A 23,619-nucleotide genomic window follows, 5' to 3' on the forward strand; every position below is an offset into this window, starting at 1 on the left:
ATAAACATAATTATGGGAAAAAGAAACCATCACATAAGAGTACCTATCATATCATTCCATTTCTGTAAACTTCTCTATGATGTTAGAGCTCAGAATAGTGATTATTCTTGGATGGAAGAAAGCAGTGATGGGAAGAGGGCAGGGGGCGTGTCTTCTAGAGTGCTGGAGTGTTCTATTTCTTGATAATGGTAGTTACCTGGTATAATTCATTCTATAAAAAAGTATCAAATTGTGTATTAATGATTGTAATCCATTGTGTATATTATACTTCAATAAAGGAAGTTTATTAAAAAGGGGCCCTTACCTTGAAGATGAGTTAATGTTGATGATGTCAGGTGTCTGGGACAGTGCCCATGGGTGCAGAAAACACACAGGAATAGTAGATGTTATTAGTAATATTAGTAAGTTCTTGAATAGGCCCAAGCTTGTGCCGGAATTGTGGTGTGAGCCTGAGGCCCCAGATTCCCAGCCCTGGGATTCACCAGCTGGTAGCAGCTCCCAGAGGAGCCAGGCTTTGTCAGTCCTTTTGGAGTGGCTGCTCCAATACCCTTGCTGCCAGGATGAGAAAGGGTGGGAAGTGTCATTATCCTTGAGGACAATGCCTTCTTCCCACTGCACACCCCCCCTACCAGCACCTGCAGGAGTGGAGCTGGCCTTGGGCTTCTTCCCCTGGCACCTCGCCCTTGCCACCGTGCTTGAGCGGGAAAGGGCCTGAATCAGCTGGTATTCTCACATCAGCTAGTGTGACCATGGAGGCCAAGAAATGAAGTATTTACCAAGGCTTCTTGGGAATAAGTCACCTGAGCTGAAACAAGTACGTGTGATGATGACACCACTGTCTAAACTCTTACTGGTGATAGACACTACACTAAGCACTTATAGACATTACTCATTGAGTCCCTTCAATAATCCTGGGAGGTGTCATAAGGTTACTCCCATTTTGCAGATGAAGAAACTGAAGCCCAGAGTCCTTAAACCATTCCCTGAGATCAGATAGCTATTGAGCGTAGAGTTGTGATTGAAACTCTTTCCAAACTTGAGGTTCTTGAACTTCACTTACCTTCTCTTCATTGGAAGAGAGAGGAAGGAGAGCTGGAAGAACCAGTTTCTCCCTTTCTCTGAATTTGGTATAAACAGGAGACTATTAGAAAGGTTTGTTGTTGTTGTTGTTGCAGTTGTGAAGATATTTAAGGCCAGATAACTTTTGGAGGAGTGAGGACACAAAGAGCTCCTTGAATTGCTGACCTCCTCATTCACAGCTGGGAAAACATTTCTCAGGGTTTTGAGAAATCATTCCCAAATCCATATTTACAAAAAAACAAAAGAGTAGATGTGTTGCTTAGGTGACATGTAATAGTGATACCCCAAGAAAAGCACCTTTTCTGTGGCATTTGGGATCAAAAGCAACCTGAAGCACTTCATGTATTTATTTTAAGAAGTCCTCAATCTATATCTGTAAAAGGCTAAGCAACCAGCCGACTGGTTGACTGGCCAACCGGCTGGTAGCTATGATGCGCACTGACCACCACGGGGCAGACACTCAACCCAGGAGCTGCCGAGCTACAGCAACTTTGCAGTCTGCCCTCTCGCGCTCTGGGACCTCAGGGGACGTTGGATTGCCGGTTTTGGCCCAATCGTCACAGGCCAAGCCAAGGGCCCCACCTGCGGGAGGTACCCCTCTCACTCCACAGACGCCCTTCGAGCCCTGGCCATCTGGCCCAGTCCCATCTTGCCGGCCACCTTCTAATTAATTTCCTTTCAATGTGCACGAATCTGGGCACCGGGCCTTTAGTGAAAGTATAAAGAAAGAAAGCTGGGTGAGTGAAAGGAAACCCGGTCACACCTCCCTGCATTTTCCCAAGCTGTGGGCTAAGTGCGCTCTGTAGGACCTAATGTCATATTTCTGCATCGTTCTTACAGCCTGCACCTGATCTCATGAGCAACCACTGTTTCCCTTTCACTCCTGATGCCAGGCATGAGTAATGGTGGAGGAGTTCAAAGAAAAGGGGAACAGCAAACGTACCAATCGACTTTACATTAAAATTATCTGTGGTTGAATCGTACAGTTTGGAGGCACATGCAGATTAAGACAACGTGCAAGTTATGCAAAAACAGTAGCTTGCACGTGCGAAATTGCTGTCACTCTCTCCTGGTATCAGCTTCTGAAAGTGCTGTCACTATATTTTCTCTGCTGTGTAACGTTGCAAGTTGGGCAGGACACCTGTTTTCATTTCTGTTTCACAGTTGAGGGAAGTAGGACACTATGTGAAAAAAATAACTCATCTAAGTTCAAAAGCTAGTTGGACCACAGAATCTTGGTGCCACCAGGGACCTGTAACGAATTAGAATATACTGTTTGCAATGAACAAAAACAAATAAACAAAAGACAAAAACCCAAACCTCAAACTGCCTTAAGCAACAAACAAACAACAAGCAACTAGAGGATTTACTGACTTCTGTGACCCAAGAGTTTAAGATTGGATCCCAGAACTCAAATCACCCCATCAGACTGGGTGCCCTTCATTCTCAATGTGCCTTCTACTGTGCTGGCTTCTTCCTAGAGAGGCTTGTCCCTCATGTTCCCAGATGCTGCCAGCAGCTCTTGGAGATGTATCTCCCAGGTTCAAACCTCATGCAAAAATCGCAGCATCTTTGAACCTGCATTCTAGTGGTGCTGAAACCCACTCTGCTTGGGTAGGATGAGGCCAGGTGGCTAACTGATGCAATTATTGACACTCTAGCGAATGCTGTACTTGGATTGGCCAAGCCTGGCTGGGTCTCCCACCCTCCTCAGGCTGAGAGTGGACTTCACTGGGACCACACAGAATGGAAGTGAGGAGATACTGTGCAAGATGAGGGCAATGGTTCCAACAAGTACTCACCTTGGCACCTTAGAGACCACTGACCTCAAGCTGCTCTTTCTATAGCTGAGGAAGCAAGGCTAGCTGCATGCCTCCTGCCTCCCAACCTTGTTGCTTCCCACACAGTCACTCTGCCTTCTAATGGCCTGTTCATTAGCTCCATGCAGCTGTCTGTGAGCCTAGCAAAAGTAGCCTTGTGGGAAAGATCTAACACACTTATTTCTTTGCAGTGACGAGTAGGAGTTACAGCAGCGAAATGCAAGACTACAACAGTGAGGGACAGAACATGATGCCTGCTGACCAGTGCTCCCCTGCTCTGAAGTGGCAGCCGTACCAAAGTGTTCCTTGGCATAGTTTATTAGATGGTCATTACGAAAAACTGTAAGTGGCCTTAGGAATCCCTCGTGGTGGGCTGGAGGGTGGAGGGAGAAAGGCAGTGCTAACTCTTAAGACTAAACCCAAGTATTTGGGATTTGATGCCACCCTGGCCAATGGGATGGGCCAGTGAGAAGGTATGTCTTACTCCCTATGTTTTGCATTCTCACTGATGAGTAACTGGGACATGGGTTTCTGCCTTCATGAATCCAGACTCATAAGTCTAACTCCTTATAATTTGCCCACTGAACAATGAGGGAGGAGGGAATCTTTCTCAGATCACATGCCCAGATTTTTGTTGTTGTTGTTTTGGTGGTTTTGTTTTTTTTTTAATTGATTTCAGAGAGGAGGGGAAAGGGAGAGAGAGAGATAGAAACATCAATGATGAGAGAGAATCATTGATTGGCTGCCTCCTGTACACCCCACACTGGGGATTGAGTATGAAACCCAGGCATGTGCCCATGACGGGAATTGAACCTGGGACCCTTCAGTTTGAAGGCCAGCGCTCTATCCACTGAGCCAAACCAGTTAGGGGCAGTTTAAATTAAAATCCCAGTTTAAACTAAAATCTGGAAAATAACCCTGACTGGTTTGTCTCAGTGGATAGAGCGTCGACCTGCGGACTCAAGGGTCCCAGGTTCGATTCCGGTCAAGGGCATGTACTTTGGTTGCGGGCACATCCCCAGTGGTGGGTGTGCAGGAGGCAGCTGATCAATGTTTCTCTCTCATCAATGTTTATAGCTCTCTATCCCTCTCCCTTCCTCTCTGTAAAAAAATCAATAAAATATAGTAAAAGAATAAAATCTGGAAAACGGAAATTCCCAAAATTACCAACATGTAATCCTGCAGTGATTTTAAAAATTTAGAGAATACATTTTGGGGCCACATATGTTTTTAGTCAGTGATATCTTCCTTCCCCAGCTTCTATGCTACCAATCAGTATTGTCAAGTTCATACTTTTAACATACGCTGCAGTAATCATAGTCATTAATGGCTTTGTATTCAGAGATGGAAATCAAAGCATACAAAATATCCTTACACTGGGAAAGTTACTCCTTATTCTTATGACATTATGGTTTCAAGAAACAAACATGGACTTATACATTATTGCTCTTAAACATTCTTTAAGACTTTTCTATATTCCCTAAGATATAATTTACCCACCTACATCTTCTAGAATTTTCGTTGATTATAAATGAATGCTTTCTCAAAACACTAGAAAATGTTAGTGGTTATAAAATAAAATTCTCAAGAAATAAAAAATAATATGAATGAAGAAACATCGGCCTACAAACTTGAGGGCCTTCGTGCTATTTTCTAAATTCAAGTATAACTTCTTTAAGGGCAAAAATTACCATTAGGACTTTAATGTAAGATGAACCGGAAAGAAGAAATATTTTCCTTAAAACAAAATCTAAGGAGTTAAGTAGAGGTAGAAGAGGGCATAGAGGGTATAAATGGTGATGGAAAAATAAAATAAATTATTTTTTAAAAATCTAAGGAGTTGAACAGATTTGGGAGTTGGTGTGTTTAATTGGAGGCAGAAAGAAGCAAGTTGCTAATTGTATCACTGAAATGTCACAGCTTTGTGTCTTTGCCATTGTGTGCACTTAGAAAAAGAAAGGAAGTGTCTTGGTGTTGAGTGTCAGTCTTCATTTGATTACTTTGCGGGGGGGTGTGTCCCGTATTCTATCTTAAATATGAGGACCCAGGTGTGAAACTCACCCACAGGCACAGGATTTTAATTGACAGCTTTTAATTCTTCCTAATCTCTCTGAATCTGAGTTAATAAAGCTTTCCCAGGTGACTGTTATTTCTCTTTTTACTTGAATAGATTATATTTTAAAGTTTATTTGAACAGCCAATCTATTCTCGACTGATCTAGAAAAAATGGGAACCCTGGCAGAATCAACTCAAAGGTGAAAAGGAAGATTTATTTTGATTTCTTTTCTTAAGCAAAAAGAAAGGCAATATTCATCTGGCCCTCTTGGTTTCACTACTCAGATCATTGGGAAAGAAAATCACTTGTGAATTCTTAGGTTATTATGTGTAATTTGTTACAAAAATATTGTTTCCTTAAATTACCTAATTAACGTTAGGGGGTTGAAAATTTATCTGATCTCTTTTTTTCCTGGATGATATTTAAAACCTCCGTTAAAAAAGAGCTTTTAAAAAGCCAGTTAAGATGACTTTATAATTAACTTTTGATATCAAAAACAGAATTGCTATGCTTAAATAAATAGATTTCTTAACCAGAGATTGGTTTTTAAGATTCAGAATCATCTTCAGCAGTATAATTGTTGTTTGGTTCAGTTTCTGTTATAGCTATCCTTAAATTTCAGGCTCATATCTGAGCTGTCAGCCTTACCTGCTCCCTTCAGAGTTTTTGACAGTGAAACATGGAAGATCACAAGAAGATATTTCCTTTTTTCTTAACCAAGACAGTTCTTATTACCCTCTGTCGGAAAATCTATACAGTTCAATCCACGTAGCCTTTAGATGAGCAAATCAGCAGATTAGTTCTAGAAACCTGAGTCAATATAAAGTTCCCAGATGGCATAAGACATGTGGTCTTTATCAAATTCTTCATTCAATGGATTTTCTTGCCTGCACTGTGATTATGGAGCCTTTGACTGATCAGCTCCTTGAGGGTAATCAATGACCTGGTGACTTGATTCATTGAGAAGGTGCTTTACCTGCAAAGAACTAACGCTATTTACCCAAAAGGCCCATTAATATTTTCTGTCTCTGCAATTAGAGGACAGATTAAAAACTCTAGGTTGTTCATTATAATGGCAGCCTTACAAATGGAGATCCCAGGATGCAAAATTCCACAGTGGCAGAGAGCGAGCACAGCAGGAAGGACTGCCTCTTCGCCCGGGGCCGCAGGAAGGAGCTTCCTTCCGAGGAAAACCCCACATTCAGAATCCTTGATGAATTAAAAGTCATGTTCCGTAGCTACAACTTCTGTAAAAAACTCACAAAGGAGTTTTCAACCTTTATATTCTCTTCTCTATTTGATAATGTTTCACATTTAACACGTTTTATTTTGAGGGTGGGCGGCTAGGTTGGAGATGAAGGGGGCCAATGGGGGGGAAAAGGGACATCTGTAATACTTTCAACAATAAGGATAAATAAAAAAGAAAAGTATTTAAATATGTAAAGTTGTTGAATTAATTAAGCATTTAATGAAACATGTGACATTCTATTGAAAATGATTTGATAAAACAAGGAAAGAATACTAAATGTATCCTTTTAGCCACTCCACCACCATTGATGCCTTTCTGCAGAAATAACCAGCACAGAAGGTTTCTGGTGCAGTTACCAGATTGGGTGGATAAAAAGGGAATGCGCACACTCCAGAGAAAGCAAGTTTTCAATCGTAGGATGACTGGCTCTGGTTGATCTGGTGGAAAGCTGTCCCTGGTATTTCTGACCTGCCTGCTTTACTCATAGGTTCACCAGCGGGCGGAATGTTCATTCATCTGAGTGATTATTTGAGAATGGTGTTGCTGATAAAATTTAGAGACTTCTTTTTTTAAAGGAGGAAAAAGATAAATTCTATCCCAGATATTTCACAAGTCTGAGTAATGCGGTGACTTCCCAATGTCTAGCCTATGCCTTCCTATCGGACAGTGGAGTGAAATTAGAAGTCTAGACAGCACAAAGGGAAAAGGCAGGCTGAGGAAATGATGCCTCCATTTGGCAAGAGTTGTGCTCCTTCCTTGAGAGAAGATAAAAAGCTGTGAGAGAGCCAGCTGTGTTTTGAAATATCATTTTCATTTTCTCAGTTAAAAACTCACGGAATTGATTGGTTACCTGGTAAATATAGCAAAAGGAGCTCCCTGCAACATATTTTCTTGAAATGTTTACACAAATAATGTGGTTAATGGAAGAAAGTGTGTAGAAAATATTTGTAAAACTGGTTTCTTGTATTCCTCTTTTCATAGACCCAAGGTAGGCTATCGAGTTGTCACAGACAAAGGATTTAATTTTTCACCAGTAGATGAAGCTTTTGTTTGCCAAAAGAAGAACCATTTTCAGATAACCATCCACATCGAAGTTTGGGGAAGTCCAAAATTTGTCAAAACCCAAACGGGTCTAAAGCCAATAGAAATGTTTTACTTGAAAGCTTTTGGGGTTAAGGTAAGTCTATGGTTCCTTCCATTTAATTCAGCGAACATTTATTAAGTGTCCCAGGTGTCTGTTGCTGCATAACTAACTACCTCAAACCTCAGCAACTTAAAATCCTGAAAGTCACTTATGTGGGTCACAAATCTAAAACTTGGTTAGGGGTTTGCTCTGATAGCTCACCTCTGTCCAGGAGTCATTAGCTGGGGCAGCTCACCTAGGCCTGGACCCAATTTGTAAGATGGCTCACTTACTTGTCTGTCAAGTTTGTGCTGGCCATCAGCCAGGAGCTCAGAGGGGCAGTGGCTGGGAGGCCATGGCTCGTCTCTATACGACCTCTCTGCAGGATAGCTTGTGCTTCCTCACAGCATGGTGGAGGGGTTCTAAGAATAAATATTCCACGACATAGGAAGCGGAAGCTGCCAATTTCTTAACCCTGGACTCAGAAACTGCAGCTTTGCACTTTTCAGTGTATAAATCTTGCACTTCTTCTACTAAATGTATTCTTTAAGAAAAATGTTTTTATTGGTTTGTAGAGAGAGAGAGGAAGGGAGAGGCATAGAGAGATAGAAACATCGATGAGAGAGAAACATCATCGATCGGATATATCCTGCACGCCCCCTACTGGGGATCTAGCCTGCAACCAGGGCATGTGGCCTGACTGGGAATTGAACAAGTGACCTGTTGGTTCCTGGGTCCATGCTAAACTGCTGAGCCACATTGGCCGGGCACTAAATGTGTTCTTAATTATTTTGTATTTTTTTATGCTGATTCACTTTTATATGGAGTAGATTCAAAGTTTTCATTAAATTCTCAGAGGTCCCTGATTTAAAACAAGGAACCACTAAGCCAGTCAACCTTCTCTTTTCCAGCTACAGACCCAGTATGTTACACAGTTCATCCAAGATAATACATAATAGAGCTGGGTTTGGGATGCAGGCAGAATGACTTCTGATTGGTCATTGCATCTATTAAATTATTACCTCAGATCCAGTGCCTCAATGGGAGGAGTAGCTATTGTCCACATATTTTATTCTCATCATTAACCTGGACTTAGCCTCCGAAACTGGAGCTAGAATGCTCTTCCTTCAAACAGAGCTCTTAACCAAACCAAACCAAAGAGAAAAAAATAAAAGCAAACAACAAAAACCATACTTTTCTGATTTTGGAAGTAATATATTTATTGTGAAAATTTTGAAACACAGAAAAATTTGAAGAGAAAAAATTCATTCATATTTGGACTCACTATTTGGTAGCTTAATTTTCCCATTATTAAAATTTATTTTATATTGTTAATATATTGTAAAAATAACACTATAAGATATTAAAGCCTTTATCACCTTTGTTTACAAAGATGATATTGATTTCTATTGTATAGATGTACCATAGGAATTCTTATATTATTGTAAGTTTTATTTCAAATTTTTTGTTCCTGTTCATAAAATTGCAGTAAACATCTGCATATACCCATTTTGCATGAGAATGAATCCCAACAGAGGAATTCACATATCAAAAATATGAACATTATTAAAACTCTTGATGTAGGTTGCCCAATGACTTTCCAGAAAGATTGTTACTGTGCAAATACCCCCAAGCCATAGATGACAGGGCAGCTCTCAATACACTTTTGCCAATATTCACTAATAATAACAAGAGTTTGTAGCAAGTAACAAATAAATGTCATTTCCAATATTTTATTTATTTTTATCATTTAAAATATTGATTCTAGAGCAGTGGTTCTCAACCTTTCTAATGCCGCGACCCTTTAATACAGTTCTTCATGTTGTAGTGATCCCCAATTTCATTGTTACAAATTGAACATAATTAAAACATAGTGACTGATCACAAAAACAATATGTAATTACATATGTGTTTTCCGATGGTTTTAGACGACCCCTGTGAAAGGATCGTTAGACCCCCAAAGGGGTTGGGACCCACAGGTTAAGAACCGCTGTTCTAGAGAGAGAAAAAGGGAGAGGGAGAAAGAGAGAAACATCAATCAGTTGCCTCCCATATGTGCCCTGGTTTGGGATCAGGCAAAAACCTGGGTATGTGCTCTGATCGGGAATCAAATCTGAGAACCTTTGGCACACGGGAAAATGTTCTAGTCACTGGGCAGCACTGGCCAGGGCTATCATTGTTTTTTCTTATTCGAATTTAAGCTCTGCACTCAGCTGGTGTGTCTAAGTGGTTGAGTGCCGACCTATGAACCAGGAGATCACTGTTCTATTCCTAGTCAGGGCACTCCCCGGATTGCAGCTCCATTCCCAGTAAGGGGCATGCAGGAGGCAGCCAATCAATGATTCTCTTATCATTGATGTTTCTATCTCTCTTACTCTCTGAAATCAATAGAAACGTATTTAAAAAAAAAGAATGTAAGTTCTGCAAGGGCAAGGATTTCTGTTAATTTGGTCAAGTTTTCATTTCTAATGCTTTGAGCAATCCCTGGTGCATAGCAGGAGCTCACCAAGTATTTACAGAATGAATGAGTGACTGACTGAGTGAATGAATGCATTCTTTGAGCTCTGTTGCTCCTGTGTCTTGGAACTGATGTTTCTACTAGCTCGTTCTGTACTCACTGTTTACCTGAAATGTTCTGTGGTCTTGTCTTTTCACTGTGTAGTTTCACAGGTATTTGTTTCTTTCCTCACCAATAGCAAGCACACTACTTTAAGGTCAGAGCCATGTCGTATATGTCTTTTCTGCCCAGTTCCTAAACTGACATCTTGGAAAACTTTGAAAGTGCTTGAATATTATTTACCAATGAACAGTTTTACTAATGAATTAATTTTCCAAGTAATTAATTTACGTTGTTCTACACAGATGGAAGCCACCAATCAAATAATTGCTATTGAACAGTCCCAAGCTGATAGGAGTAAAAAGATTTTCAATCCTGTTAGGTAAGAATTTCTTTTCTGAATTCCTTTGGGAATGTTTTGGGAAGAAGACCTATTGCTCAATTTATTTTGCTTATTTTTTAAGTAAATCCTACTGTAAAAACTAAATGATAATATGCTAATGTTTTGAACATATGCTATCAAAAACAAAGTAGGTAAAATGTATTGAAATAATTGCAAACAGTTCCTTATAAAAAGCTCCATTTTTATATCATTATTATTTTTATAATCATTTGCTACTGACAACCTTGCTAACAAATTTGGTTTCTTGAGATAAATTATTGTTACATCTTTTAATTTTTAAATTTAAATTGGTATGATAGAATTAATTTCAAGGCTCTGGATCCATCCTGTGCTTACAATACATTTTTTTCTTATTTTTTAAAGATATGTTGATAGATTGCATAATGGGTTCTGAAATAGAAAGCATTCAGGATTGGGATTCTCCAAAACAATATGGCAGTCCAAAGAGAGAGTCCCCAGTAGAATCACTTTGGAGCGAGATTTGCTTTTCAACTGACTTGGCTGGGATATAGTTGAGAACCCTCCGTGTTTTGACCCTGAGTTAACCCCATTGGGGCGGGAAGAAGATGGTCCCTTAGCTGGGGCTCAGCCTGATGCTCAAGCAGGAGCCTCCTGCACAAACACAGCTCTACACTTGCCTGGCGCACCTGATCCTCCCACGAGGCCGTGTACGGTCTTCCTACGGAGCAAGCAGCCTCCCACAGCCAGGCCTGGACAGGGCAAATACACAAAGGAGCTGTGATGGAATTCCAAATACACAAGGAACCTAGAGAAGTGAGTGCTATGGATGCAGAGGCATGAATAAAATGTCTTTCTCCTCATCGTGGAGGTGAAAGAACCCATATGTGGTCTAGGGAGCGCACAGCCCCATGAGCCAGACACTCTGGGTTTGAGCTCCTGCCAAGTGAGCATTTCCATTCAAGAGTTATTCCGTGGACTTCCCTGGCCCCCGTTCCTGGCCGTGCTCTGGGTAGTTTATTACAAATCAGCGACTAGAATAGATTGTCCGTGCCAATGTGACAGGAACCGGGGACCGAACGTGAGATTCTCAGAATGGTTACATATGCTCAAAGACTCTATGTTCTTTTACAGTCTCTTGGTATTTCTGCTGTTTGTTTTAGAATTGACCTACTGGCCAACCAAGTCACCAAAGTAACGTTGGGCCGACTACACTTCAGTGAAACCACAGCAAATAACATGAGGAAGAAGGGGAAACCGAATCCTGAGCAGAGGTACCAGCATCACTGTGCGTCCTGGGTGGCTCGGGCTTCAGGTGGCCAGGCAGAGCCTCCAGGGGCCCCTCTGCCCCTCGGGGCGCTATTAGCCTGAAAACTGGGCCTCCCTCAGCCACTTCCCTCCCTTCTCTGACTCCGTTTATAGCACCTCTCCCCTACCGTTAGCCATCTTTCTTCTTCCATCCTCACCCCCACAGTGCCCGCCCTCCCACCCAGCCCCGCCCACACCTGCTGGTCAGGGTCCCCTCCATGATTCTCTGGGGTGACCAGACATTCATGTCTCATTGTCATCTGAGGGCCGAGGACTGACTGCATTTCTCAAACCTGTGTGCTGGTCACTAATATGATGCTCTGAATCCTGAAGCTTTGCTGTAGTCTTTTTTGATCAAGAAAATAAAATACGTTTGCACTGGTAATTTAGACCTATAGTTCTCATAGTGTGGTCTCAGGACTATCAGAGACAGTATAACCTCGACACTTATTAGAAATGCAAGTTCCCAGGCCTCACCAAAGACCTACTGAATCAAAAACTCTGGAGGTAAGGCCCAACAATTTGTGTTTTAATAAGCCTTCCAGGGACTCTGATGGATTCTCAAGTTTGAGAACCACTGGTCTTAGAATATAGGTCTTAGAGTTGGAAAAAATTGAATTTGAATATATGATACTGCCATTGACTATCTGGGTGACCTTGAGCATGTAACCTCTTTGAGACTCATTTTCCTATTCTGTAAAATGGGGAAAATAACCATATTCTACCCCAATACGGTTGTTTGGGGGATCTAAGTGAAAAAAATATAAACTGCTTAGCCTATTCATGACACATTGAGCACTCAGTAGGTGGTAGCTAGTAATAATAATGATAACAATTATTACTATTCCTGATTTACATTAGATACAAAGGAGAACTCATTCTCTAGGGATTAGAGAATTTGTAGAGTGTTACAGAGGAAGTTAGTGAAGTTGTTTCATGCAGGTTATTAAAGCAAAACTTCTCTAATTGGGATAGTTTTCATTTTGACTTTCAAGAAATGGTCTGATCTTAAAAATGTCTCCTCAGTGGTACATATGAAGAAACAACTGAAATATCTGGTGAAAACGGCCATTGGGAGCAATTGGAGGGGAGGGTCCAGGTCTTTGGCTAAAGTCATGACTGGAGGGTGTGGAAGGTACAGCGTACACGGCCAAAAAGCAGCCAAACTTCAGGGGAAAATCCCTACCTGGGGAAACAACCTTTCTCGGAGAGGTGACCTTGGTTAAAACACAGCGCCAAGAAGGTGAGCAAACATCTTAAGAACAGTATGCCATATATGCCAGGTCCCTTGAAAGGATGGACCGGCTCCCGGCAATGTCTCCTCAGTGGTACATATGAAGAAACAACTGAAATAACTGATGAAAATGGCCATTGGGAGCAATTGGAGGGGAGGGTCCAGGTCTTTGGCTAAAGTCATGACTGGAGGGTGTGGAAGGTACAGCGTACACGGCCAAAAAGCAGCTTAGGATGGGAAGGGTCCACTGTGGCTGAGCAGGCCCTGTGGAGTCACCCTCCATTGAGGCCTAGGACATGTGGCCTGGGTGACCCTGGACAAAGAGACCTCTAACGTGACTTCCTGTTGTGCGCGTGTTTGGGAGCAGTGCCTGCTGAGGGCCTGGGAATGCAGCCTGCGCCAGGTCAGCACACAGGCGCTGAGCCAGGACCCAGCGGATGTCTCCCCAGGGAAGGGTACACGGCACACAGATACCTCAGACTGGACAAACGGTGGGCCCAGAACAATAGCGAGTAAACCAAATGCTCTCTCATTTCACAGGAGGGGCAACTTAGAACTGAGAGAGTAAGATCTTTAAACATGCAAACTTCAATACATAAACCCGTCTAGGCAAATTCACTATTGACTAACTGTGGGGTGGTATTTGATTGCATAAATTATGACTCTCTTCCCTGATGTGTTGGCATGGGTCTGTTGTTTCTGAATTAGATACTTCATGTTGGTGGTTGGACTGTATGCTGCTAATCAGGACCAGTTCTACCTGTTGTCTGCCCACATCTCTGAAAGGATCATAGTAAGGGTAAGCTCAGTCCTTTGACTTTTCTGGGTCTCATGTGCTTTTCTTGAGGATGGTAATAGCAAATGCTGTTATTTCAGTTTTTACACAGTGGTTCTCAACCAAGGGTCACTTGGCAATGTCCACAAACATTCTTGGTTATCACAGGTCCGGGGTGCTGGCATCTAATGTGAAAAGATCGGGGAGGCTGCTCAGCACTTTACAATGCACAGGACAACCTCACAACAAAGAATTACCCTCCTCAAAGGCCAATAGTTCTGCAGCTGAGAAACCACACTGGGCTAAATCACCTAGATATGGCCTCATTGTATATTGTTTTACATTTGTATCACATTCTTATTTTGTTAATCTTCACCCAAGGATTAAATTGATATAATTGATTAAGAGAGAGGAAGGGAAGGAGAGGGAGAGAGAGAGAGAGAGAGAGAGAGAGAGAGACATCAATGATAGAAACAACAGCCCAGATGTTATGTGCTTAGAAGAGAGAGAGAGATGAGGAGAGAGAGAGAGAGAGAGAGAGAGAGAGAGAGAGAGAGTGAGAGGGAGAGAGAGAGAGAGAGAGAGATTGGGGTGGTTGCTTCCCAAAATGAACCCCAACCAGGGATTGAACCCACAACCTGGGTGTGTGCCCTGACCAGGAATCAAACCTGAATCCTTTTGGTGTATGGGACGATGCTCCAACCAACTGAGCCACACTGGCCAGGGCCATTTGTATGACAACATTTACACCCAGAGGAATGGAGGTAGAAGAGGATCAGAAACTTACACAGCTTATAAATGATGGAGCCCGTTAACAACCCAGTTCTCTCTGACCCCAAAGCCCACAGGGCACAGAAAGTGACAGGAAGGCATTTCATGCCCTGAAGTGAGGGGGGACCCCAGGGGCATCTGGGCCCCTGCCTAGCACATAGGAATGGCTCAGTCCGGTTTGCTGGATGACTGATTGGTCACAGCTGTGGGCAGAGTCTTGGCAGTGAGGAGAACAGAAAGCTGTTGGCAGCTGCAACTGCAGCTGTGAGGCCAGGCTGGCCACAGCTGAGGGTGCCAGGGCCATGAGGGAACAGGCAACCAGGGGCCTGGCAGCCCTGGGAGGGGGTGCTGTCATGTCTCTTTGAAGTGACACAGGGAAGACTTGAGAACTCCAATCGGGAAAAACATTCACCATGGACACGCCCACATAGGCGGTTGTTAGCCTTAGATCTGGGGACAAGTTCTGCCCATTTGGAGCATTGAGTCTTTCCTTGAGCTGTTCTGAAACAAAGGGCCCTCTGTGTAATCCTTTTAGTCAATAAAAATAATAAGCCACCTTTTAGTAGAAATCCTTAAACTGAATCTCAGAGTTTTAGTGGAGGTGGAGTAATGATGGGAATGAGGTAAAACCCTGATGTGTTCATATGTCCCAGGGTGAGGGCTGGGCTGTGCACCCACCTGTGTGCACGCCCCAGGCTGTGTTTTGTGGGGCTTGATGGAACCTGTGTCAAGTGAGGCTCCTCCCGGGAGAGGCAGGTGAGGCCCACCCCCTGCTCATGAGCCAAGGACAGAGGTTCCTGTCCTCCCTCAGCAGCTTTCAGGGTGGTCCTCCACACCTCACTGGATGTATCTGGGCTTGCTTTGCAGCAATGACAAATCTGATTTGAATTAAAGTCTGGGAACTAGGTTGTTTTTTGTTTCTGCTTTCTCATAGGAAGGAATAAATTGAGAGGTAGCAGAGATTAGATATCATGACCGTGCTGCTCTGAGCCTTATAGCTCATATTGAACCTGGCAGTCTGCTAGTCACTTGCGTACTTTGAAAAATTTACCTGGTGTCGAGGCTCCTCTGTTTCCTGCTGGCAGCTCCTGTAAAGCTATCTTCTGGCTGCTGCCGAGACGAAACTCCTCTGTCCAACAGGCTGTTACCCAAGCCCTGCTAACTGGTGCCTCCTCATATCCAAAGCAATATGATAGTTTAACTGATAAGGATGACCCTGAGTTGAAAATGTTTGTAATTCACATTCTGTATGAATACTAAAAGACATTAAATATGTACTCAGTATAGATTGGGTGTCATGCCATTCAATGAATTTAAAAAAAAAATGATTGCACTAGCCTGGCCTGGGTGGCCCAATGGTTGAGCATTGACCTATGAACTAGGAGGTCACAGTTCGATTCCCAGTCAGGGCACATGCCCGGTTGCGGGTTTGATTCCCTGCTCAGGACACAGGGGACATGCAGGAGGGGCATGCAGGAGGCTCAGTATCCATTAGGGGGTGTGCAGGAGGCAGCCGATCAATGATTCTCATCATTGATGTTTCTATCTCTCTCTCCATCTCCCTTCCTCTCTAAAATAAATAAAAATGTTTTTAAAAAATGATTGCACTAAATAACATGAACAAAATAGAAGAAAAGATACGATTGCACTCCAAATTGGATTGCTTTCTTCTAGTCATAATTTTTGGTTAAAGAGAACAACCTATTTTATAAGTGTACTGAGTAAAACAAGGGTTACCGCAACAAACATGAGAATAATAATGGTAATAACACAAAACCTCGCCCATCCCAAAATAGAAATATCTTATTGATATTTTTGTCCATTCTAACCCTATAATGCAGAAGTGAAAATGAATATAGCCTTTTGGATCTATTTGTGTAATGTTTATGCCAACCAAGAGAAAAACAATTTCAGAAATGGCTATATTTTCTGAATCAGTGAGTATTAGAAATGTCCACAGGACACACATCCTGCCACGGAGATTCTAGAAGGCTCCATACAGGTCTATGCATTATGAGTTGGGCAGAGAGCAGAACCATCTGCATTCTACAAAAAAAGCCAAATGTGCCCTCTTAGGCTGTCACCTGGCTCTGTTAGTTTGAGCTCCAGGATGATGGAAGAAAAATTTGACAATTAAAGATGTTACAAGACCTGATCACGTTAAATGGAGAACTGGGAATCTCATTTAGCAAATTCAGATTCATTTGGGGGCCTAAGAATCATTCCTTCCAATAGCAGAGATTCATGTAAGGGGGACTGTAAGAGGATTGGAATAGATGAGAGAGGAGGGTTCAAGAAACCAAACTTGTCAGAATTCTCCTTGGAGAGAGAATGGTGAGATGACACCCAATGTCTGTCTTTCAAAGATGTGGCAGACACCTGAGTCCCCTCCCCACAGCTTTTGATTCAATAGGTTGGAGATGCCCAAGAATATGCATTTCTCTGCCCTGGCGGCCTGGGGACCACACTTGCAGTAGCATGAGTAGAGGGCATTTTGAGACACATTTTCCATCGCCCTTTCAGAAGGTACCCATATTGCTTTCTGATGAATTGCCTTCCTCAGTTCAAGTTTTCCTATTATGCTCCTCAGCTGTGGCTTTAGAAGCCCAAACAATGGTAAAGCAGAGAAATTCCAGCTCTCCATTCCAACCTTAAAGCAAGCCTCGAATTGCCATTAATTGCTGTTTCCTATTCCAAGCACCTGCAGGGGGCACCATTTACATAGTATTCTTTGTATGTGGAATTTCCCTCCCTTGACCTCAATTATGCAACTCTGCAGGTCTGTGGCCGAGGACAGCAGATTAATCAATTACATGTTGGATAGTGGTTGCTATCCACAGAAGAGTGTGTTGGGGATAAATTCGAGACCATTTATTCTTATTTTTGCAGTGTTTGTGTATACATGATTTCAATAAATGTTCACAACCCTGTGAGATAGCTAAAGAAGACATCATTGCCTGGCCAGAGTGGCTCAGTTGGTTGAGCATCGTCTGTGTACCAAAGGGTCACTGGTTTCATTCCTGGTCAGGGCATAAGCCTGAGTTGTAGGTTTGATCCCCACTCACGGAGCATATGGAAGGCAATCAATTGATGTTTCTCTCCTTCTCTCCCTCTCTCTCAACCTTCTTCTCTCTCTGAGCATGTCCTTGGGTGAAGATTTAAAAAATTTTTTTTAAAAGACACTATTATCTTCATTCTTCATAGGAGACACCTGGTACAGAGAGGTTAAGTGACTGCCCCAAGGTCACGCAGCCAGTTTGTGTCATAACAGAATAAACGTTCAATTCTTTCCTAAACATATGAGGCTGTGGGATAAATGACAGTATTTTAGAAACTTTAATTCATTTTGGTATTTGATACAACCATCTACTACTAAGCCACATATGAATAGAACTTCATAATTACAGCACATTTTTCTATGATTCCATTATAGTTTGCTTTGACACATTAAGATTCTGGGTACCAGATAAGGAAAACAAGTTCACAAACTTTATAATAACACTAGAGGCATGGTGCACAAAATTCGTGCATGGGTAGGGTTCCTAGGCCTGGCCAATCGGGTTCCCTCGCTCCCTCAGTGCCCTGCCTCTGCCAATGGTTGCCCACCACATTCTGCGCCACCTCCTGATGGCTATTGCACGTCATAGTGAGCGATCAAACTCCCCTTCTCCTGGTCAAACTCCAGAGGGGACACTTTGCATATTAGCTATATATATATATATTTCCATTAGGGATGAGGACTCCTCCTTAAGGTTCTATATTTAGAACATGTACGTAAGGCTGATGTGACTCAGTGGTTGAGCATTGACACATGAACCAAGAGGTCACCAGTTCAATTGTTGGTTCTCTTTGGCCCATCCCAACATAATCTGAACATATTTTAGGGATTTTTGTCTTCATCCAATGAAAGCCAAGTGAGATTATTGTAATAGTTCCAAAAAATTAAACCTACTATATCTGGTGTTCCAGTAACAGTTACCAACATGATAATAATTATCCCAATGCTCATTAAGAAAACAAAAATCCATCACTGTCCTATTCTGTTTCCTTGAAGTGGCTGGCTCATTATGTTCTGAGTAGAGCAAAACACATCAACATTTTGTATGGGATACCTTTGGATTTAGTTGATTGCTTGCTCTAAAAGGATTTGAGTCAAAGCCAATTTGCCATTCACAGCCAAGGGGGCTCTAGGGATTTTGCAGAAAAGCTCTTTGTTCAAGTGAATTCACACAAAATAATCTTCAACGTTGCTACTTTAAATTCTTTCATTGCTGTTGTCTATCAAGTGTCAACGGTTGAGTCTTCCCAGCAGCTCAGGGGGCAGACAGGGAAGAGGAAACAGGAAGTTGAAGACACCTAAACGTTCTTTACCTGAACCCAAACAAAGCACTACACCTTGTGGTTTCTTGTAATTATTTATTTTTAAATTGGTAACACGTGCATATGGTAAAAGCATTCAAATCATACTGAAAGCACACAGTGAACAGCAAGTTCCCTCCACCCCAGTCTCCACGTCTCCCAGCCCCCACCCTTGAGGAAACCATTGTTTTTGGTTTCTCGGGTACTCTTCAGAGAAAATCTGACTTCCAATGTCGCCCGTAGACCCCCAGAAAGGCACAAAGTGAAGATTTTGCATTTGTGCCGATGCTCAGGGTCCCTGCTGTTGTCTGAATTTCTGACAACCTGCCTCAAACACACAAAAGTCAGGTTTAGAAGGATAGGTCATAATTTCAAAAGCAAATAAATTTTGTTGAGAAGATTTTGATGGATTCAGAGATCTCTACTTAAAGATGTTCGGAATATATTCAGTGGCTGCAGGGAACTGGGCAAGGGGGAAGGCAGTACAGTGGGAAATTCTTCAACAAAGAATTTTATTTAAGAGTAAAATCTTCAGAACTTTGTCTAAAGTTTCACTTGGATTTTCTTTGAAGACCACATTCAACCAGGGCTACTGCTTCTAGGCGACAGCATAAAAAGGCCAAGTTAAAGTCATTATTTAACAATCAAAGGAATTATAATTCCAGCTCTGGAGCTTGTTAGCTTTGGGGCCTTAGGCAATTTGTTTGTCCTCTCAGAGTCCCAGTATCAATAGAATGAGGATAATGGTACATGTCTCATAGAATTGGGGTGTGGATTTACACAACAAATGGAGTTGTTATTCTTCCTTCGGTATTACTTGTGCTTAGGGAATAGTTGAGATGTATTAAATATATTTGTATTGTCATTAACTAGTCAATTGCATATGAAATCATGAATATGAAAGTGCTTTAAAACTATAAAAGAGCTAGCTAAATTCAAGGTATTTTTATTTATCTGAGATTTTTAATAACCTTGTAATATTTTTTGATGTAACGTTCTCGTTTTAAGATCATTATTATTATCCTTGAAAAGACAGTCTTTGTGAGTTTTTTTCTTCATCTTTCTCCCAGTACAATTGACACATCATCAATTCCAGATGCATGCAATAGAGACTGGATGTTGCAAACCATGGCCAACTGAGCTCCTGCTCCTGGGGGGCAGAGCAGTTAGGGGGCCCCTGGCTCTCCTGGGGCCACAGCTATAGGGATATGTCAAAATGTCCCATCCAACATATGAGTCTCAGATGACAGGCTTAGATGCATTGTTTTCCTTTGCTGTGAGGAATAAACTGATCGTCTATTCCTGCTACTGTGACTTTAATGGTAACAAATTTATGTATTTTTTCCAGGCCTCTAACCCTGGGCAATTTGAAAATGACAGTGATGCATTATGGCAGCGAGGACAAGTTCCAGAAGCTGTTGTCTGTCATGGTCGAGTGGGAATAAACACAGATGCACCGGACGAAGCCCTGGTTGTCTGTGGCAACATGAAAGTGATGGGGACAATTATGCATCCCTCTGACAGCCGGGCCAAGCAGAATGTCCAGGAGGTGAGCGCGGGGCCGGCCTGGGACACCTCTGCCACCGGAGTCAGGTGTGCCGGGTGCTCCTGGCCTCTGACACGCCCCGCAGGGGGCATCCCCGCCTGTCGCCTGTGCTGTGCGGCTGCTTAACAAGGATGCGTGCTGCAGCCGGTAGGCATCCCTGCTGGAACTGCCAAGCAGGCCTCCCCCAGAGAATGGCCTCACCTGACGGAGCAGAGGGCAATGACAGCATCGTGCTGGCTGCCCACGTGCAGGTCTCCGGGTGATTCTCCACAGGCCCTGGCCCTTCCTTCCACACACTGTCAACTGCTGGAGATTGCCCCTTCCTTCCCACCTCCAGATCTCCACCCCCTGTGGCTCCTCCAAACACTGTCTCAGGCCCGTTCCCCCCCATACGTCTCCTGGACCCTCCAGGTTCCTCCTCCCAGAGCCCGGGCACCTGCCCTGCTGGCCAGCCTGCCCCACTCCTTAGCTTTCTCCCAGGGCCGCCAGGGAGCTCTTCCTGCTCAGCACTCAGTGCCGGGTCTGGGTGAACTGGAAAGGGCAAGACTAAGGCAGGGATGGGCATGAGCCGGGTCAAGACTGCCTCCCTCTGTGGAGAGGCAGCCGCCTGTGGAAATGGGAAATCAGGTCTAGAAGTCAGGAGGCTGCTCCCTGACATTAGGCTCACCCAGCAGCGGGACCCTGGCCAAACCCTGAGCCTCGCGGAAGCTCGGTGTCTTCCTCTGCGCAATGCAAACGGTGCCTCTCTGCCTGGCCCCGCCGAGTCCTTTATATTTTTTCACCCACTGAGAGCAGTACTGAATCATTCGGGGGCAATCACAGTTGCTCTGCAGACCTAAGGGATTAGGATGAAGATGCCAGGATCCTCCTGATGCCAGACTCTGCACCGTTGAATTCTGTTTCCCATTCACTGCTTCAACCACTTCCCCACCTTCTCACGGACACTGCGTCTCCTGTACGTGTGTCTGAGGCCGTGGCAGGATGGTGTTTTTAAGTCTCCTATCCGAATTCTCTTTTTTAGTTAATAGGAGACTGTAATCTGTAAATCACTGGCCATCCTTCCAGACTGCATTCCTTTCCCCGTGCGAGTCTGCGCTGGGTCCTCTAACCCAGCCAAGGAATGTCCAGGGGACGGCTGGAACCGCAGACTTTCATGCTGATTGTGGAGCTGCGGCTCCTGTTAGGAGAGCCGTGACCTACTAGCCGGGTGGGAACTCCTAGGGCTAGAAAGTTCTCACAGACATTCTCAGATCCCAGTCCCTGATAGTGTGCCCTTGCCTTTTAGGGAGAGAAAACTGTCTGTGTTTCAGATCACACCCACTCACGCTTGTCCTTGCAATTGGCTATCCGATTCCCCGCCAGGCCTTCTCTCAATGGAACTGACAGTTGGGGAAAGTCCTCCACGCCCCCTGCTGCTGCCACCAGGCCATCCCCAGAACTTTAGTTACCTAACGGCTTTAAAGGGCGCTCCTTGGTTTGAAGAACATTAGTGTCTTAAAATAGCAAACTTCCCTAGATCTTCTCAGGTTCCTTCTAGGAAGCCTTCTCCACAGAGTGAAATGCCGCCCGGCCTTGGCTCCAAAGGGAAATTCCTGTTTCCCCTTCCTGCTCGCAGTGGCATGACGGGACACAGGGCCCAGCCCAGGCTCCAGGGAAGGCGAGAAATTCAGCCCTGATTCTGGCACCCACGAGCCCAGGAAATGCGGCCCGGAGATGTTCTATGCCTCTGTTTATTCTTCTGTGAACAAAAAAATGCTTATCTTTTTTTTCTTTAAAATATATATTTTATTGATTTCAGAGAGAGAGGGAGAGAGCGAGATAGAAACATCAGTGATGAGGGGGAATCATTGATTCTCGGCTGCCTTCTGCACGCCCCACCCTAGGGATCGAGCCATGACCTCCTGGTTCATGGGTCGATGCTCAACCACTGAGCCACGCCAACAGGCAGGAAATGCTTATCTTCATTTTACCCATGGGCTTTAAAAAAATTTTTTTTAAAAGATGCAAATTATGTCATTTATTTATTAAATTATTTCGTAATAATGTATTTGTCCTTAATAGATCTACCCACATTTACAAAATACATGTTGCTGGAAATCTTGTCTGTTCTATTGGCTGCTTATTACAGACAAGAGAGGGAGTGGTAAGGTTGATGATGGTACTGACACATGCGTGGGCTTCATCTTCACCGCTCCCTGACTTTGTTTTTCTAAATGCACTGGGAAGGGATCCTTGGTTGATCTGGTTGCATGCACACTGGGGGCATGCACCCTTCATTCTCTCAGGTTGCATGGCAACTGGATGAGCTGTGGCAAAACAGGTTACTGAACACTGTGACAGGGAAAATGAATATAGGCTGCTGCCTTGCCCTGGGCCACCTCCTCAAGGCAGCGTAGGCTGCTGGCAGATATAAAGCACAGGAGCTCTCTGCAGAGTGCTGCTGGGGGAGATCTCTGGTGCTCACCTGGGTGCGTATCCAAGACACAGAGAAGACAGAGCAGATGTGATTGAAACCCGTGACACTGGAGCACTGGGAAAATGAGGTTGGTCTAAGACAGTGGTTCTCAACCTTCCTAATGCCGCAACCCTTTAATACAGTTCTTCATGTTGTGGTGACCCCCAACCATAAAATTATTTTCGTTGCTACTTCATAACTGTAATTTTGCTACTGTTATGAATTGTAATGTAAATATCTGATATGCAGGATATATTTTCATTGTTACAAATTGAATATAATTAAAGCATAATGATTAATCACAAAAACAATATGTAATTATATATGTGTTTTCCGATGGTCTTAGGCGACCCCTGTGAAAGGGTCGTTCGACCCACAAAGGGGTCACGACCCACAGGTTGAGAACCGCTGGCCTAAGAGGAGCAGTTTAACTCACCTAGACTAGTGGTCGGCAAACTGCGGCTCCGCAGTTTGCCGACCACTGACCTAGACAGTGTCATTGTGCTTGCCGATGTGATTACAGCCTGGACAAGGAAGTGAGGCTTGGAAACGAAACAAAATTAGGGTGGGAAGGGTGTGCTGAAAATCAAAGGGGCATGAAGAACTTCAAAGTCAATGCAAAAAAAGAGGAAGTTGAAAGTTGGATACAGCTGTCAAATTCTGCAGTGAAGGCTGGAAACAGGCAGGAAAAGACCCAAAAATAAAAGCCAGGGAAAAAAAATCAAGATGAAATGCTCAAAATGTTTTTCCCTCCACTGCACCAGCAGCTGGCGGGTTAAAGAGAACTGAGTTAAAGAGCTGGAGGAAGGTAAACATGCATTCTCCCCTCAGGCCACAAGCAAATGCCCCGGTTCCTGGGCTCTGGGTGAGCCCTGTCTGATGCCACTGCTCGTCCTGGCTGGGGGCCAGGGCCAATGATGTGCAA

At 43.5% G+C, this 23,619-nt stretch overlaps 1 protein-coding gene across 1 annotated transcript in view; it reads left to right on the forward strand.

Annotated features, from left to right (window-relative positions):
- MYRFL (myelin regulatory factor-like) overlaps nt 1-23,619 on the forward strand; it is a 105,764-nt gene that overhangs the window by 42,623 nt on the left and 39,522 nt on the right. Inside the window, exons 6-11 of the mRNA XM_015566848.1 lie at nt 3,092-3,242; nt 7,187-7,382; nt 10,191-10,267; nt 11,410-11,520; nt 13,497-13,587; nt 20,042-20,242. Coding sequence (XP_015422334.1) covers nt 3,092-3,242; nt 7,187-7,382; nt 10,191-10,267; nt 11,410-11,520; nt 13,497-13,587; nt 20,042-20,242 — 827 coding nt within the window. The remainder of the gene's footprint in view (nt 1-3,091; nt 3,243-7,186; nt 7,383-10,190; nt 10,268-11,409; nt 11,521-13,496; nt 13,588-20,041; nt 20,243-23,619) is intronic.

This window comes from Myotis davidii, unplaced genomic scaffold (assembly GCF_000327345.1).
Source record: "Myotis davidii unplaced genomic scaffold, ASM32734v1 scaffold582, whole genome shotgun sequence".
Taxonomy (NCBI): domain Eukaryota; kingdom Metazoa; phylum Chordata; class Mammalia; order Chiroptera; family Vespertilionidae; genus Myotis; species Myotis davidii.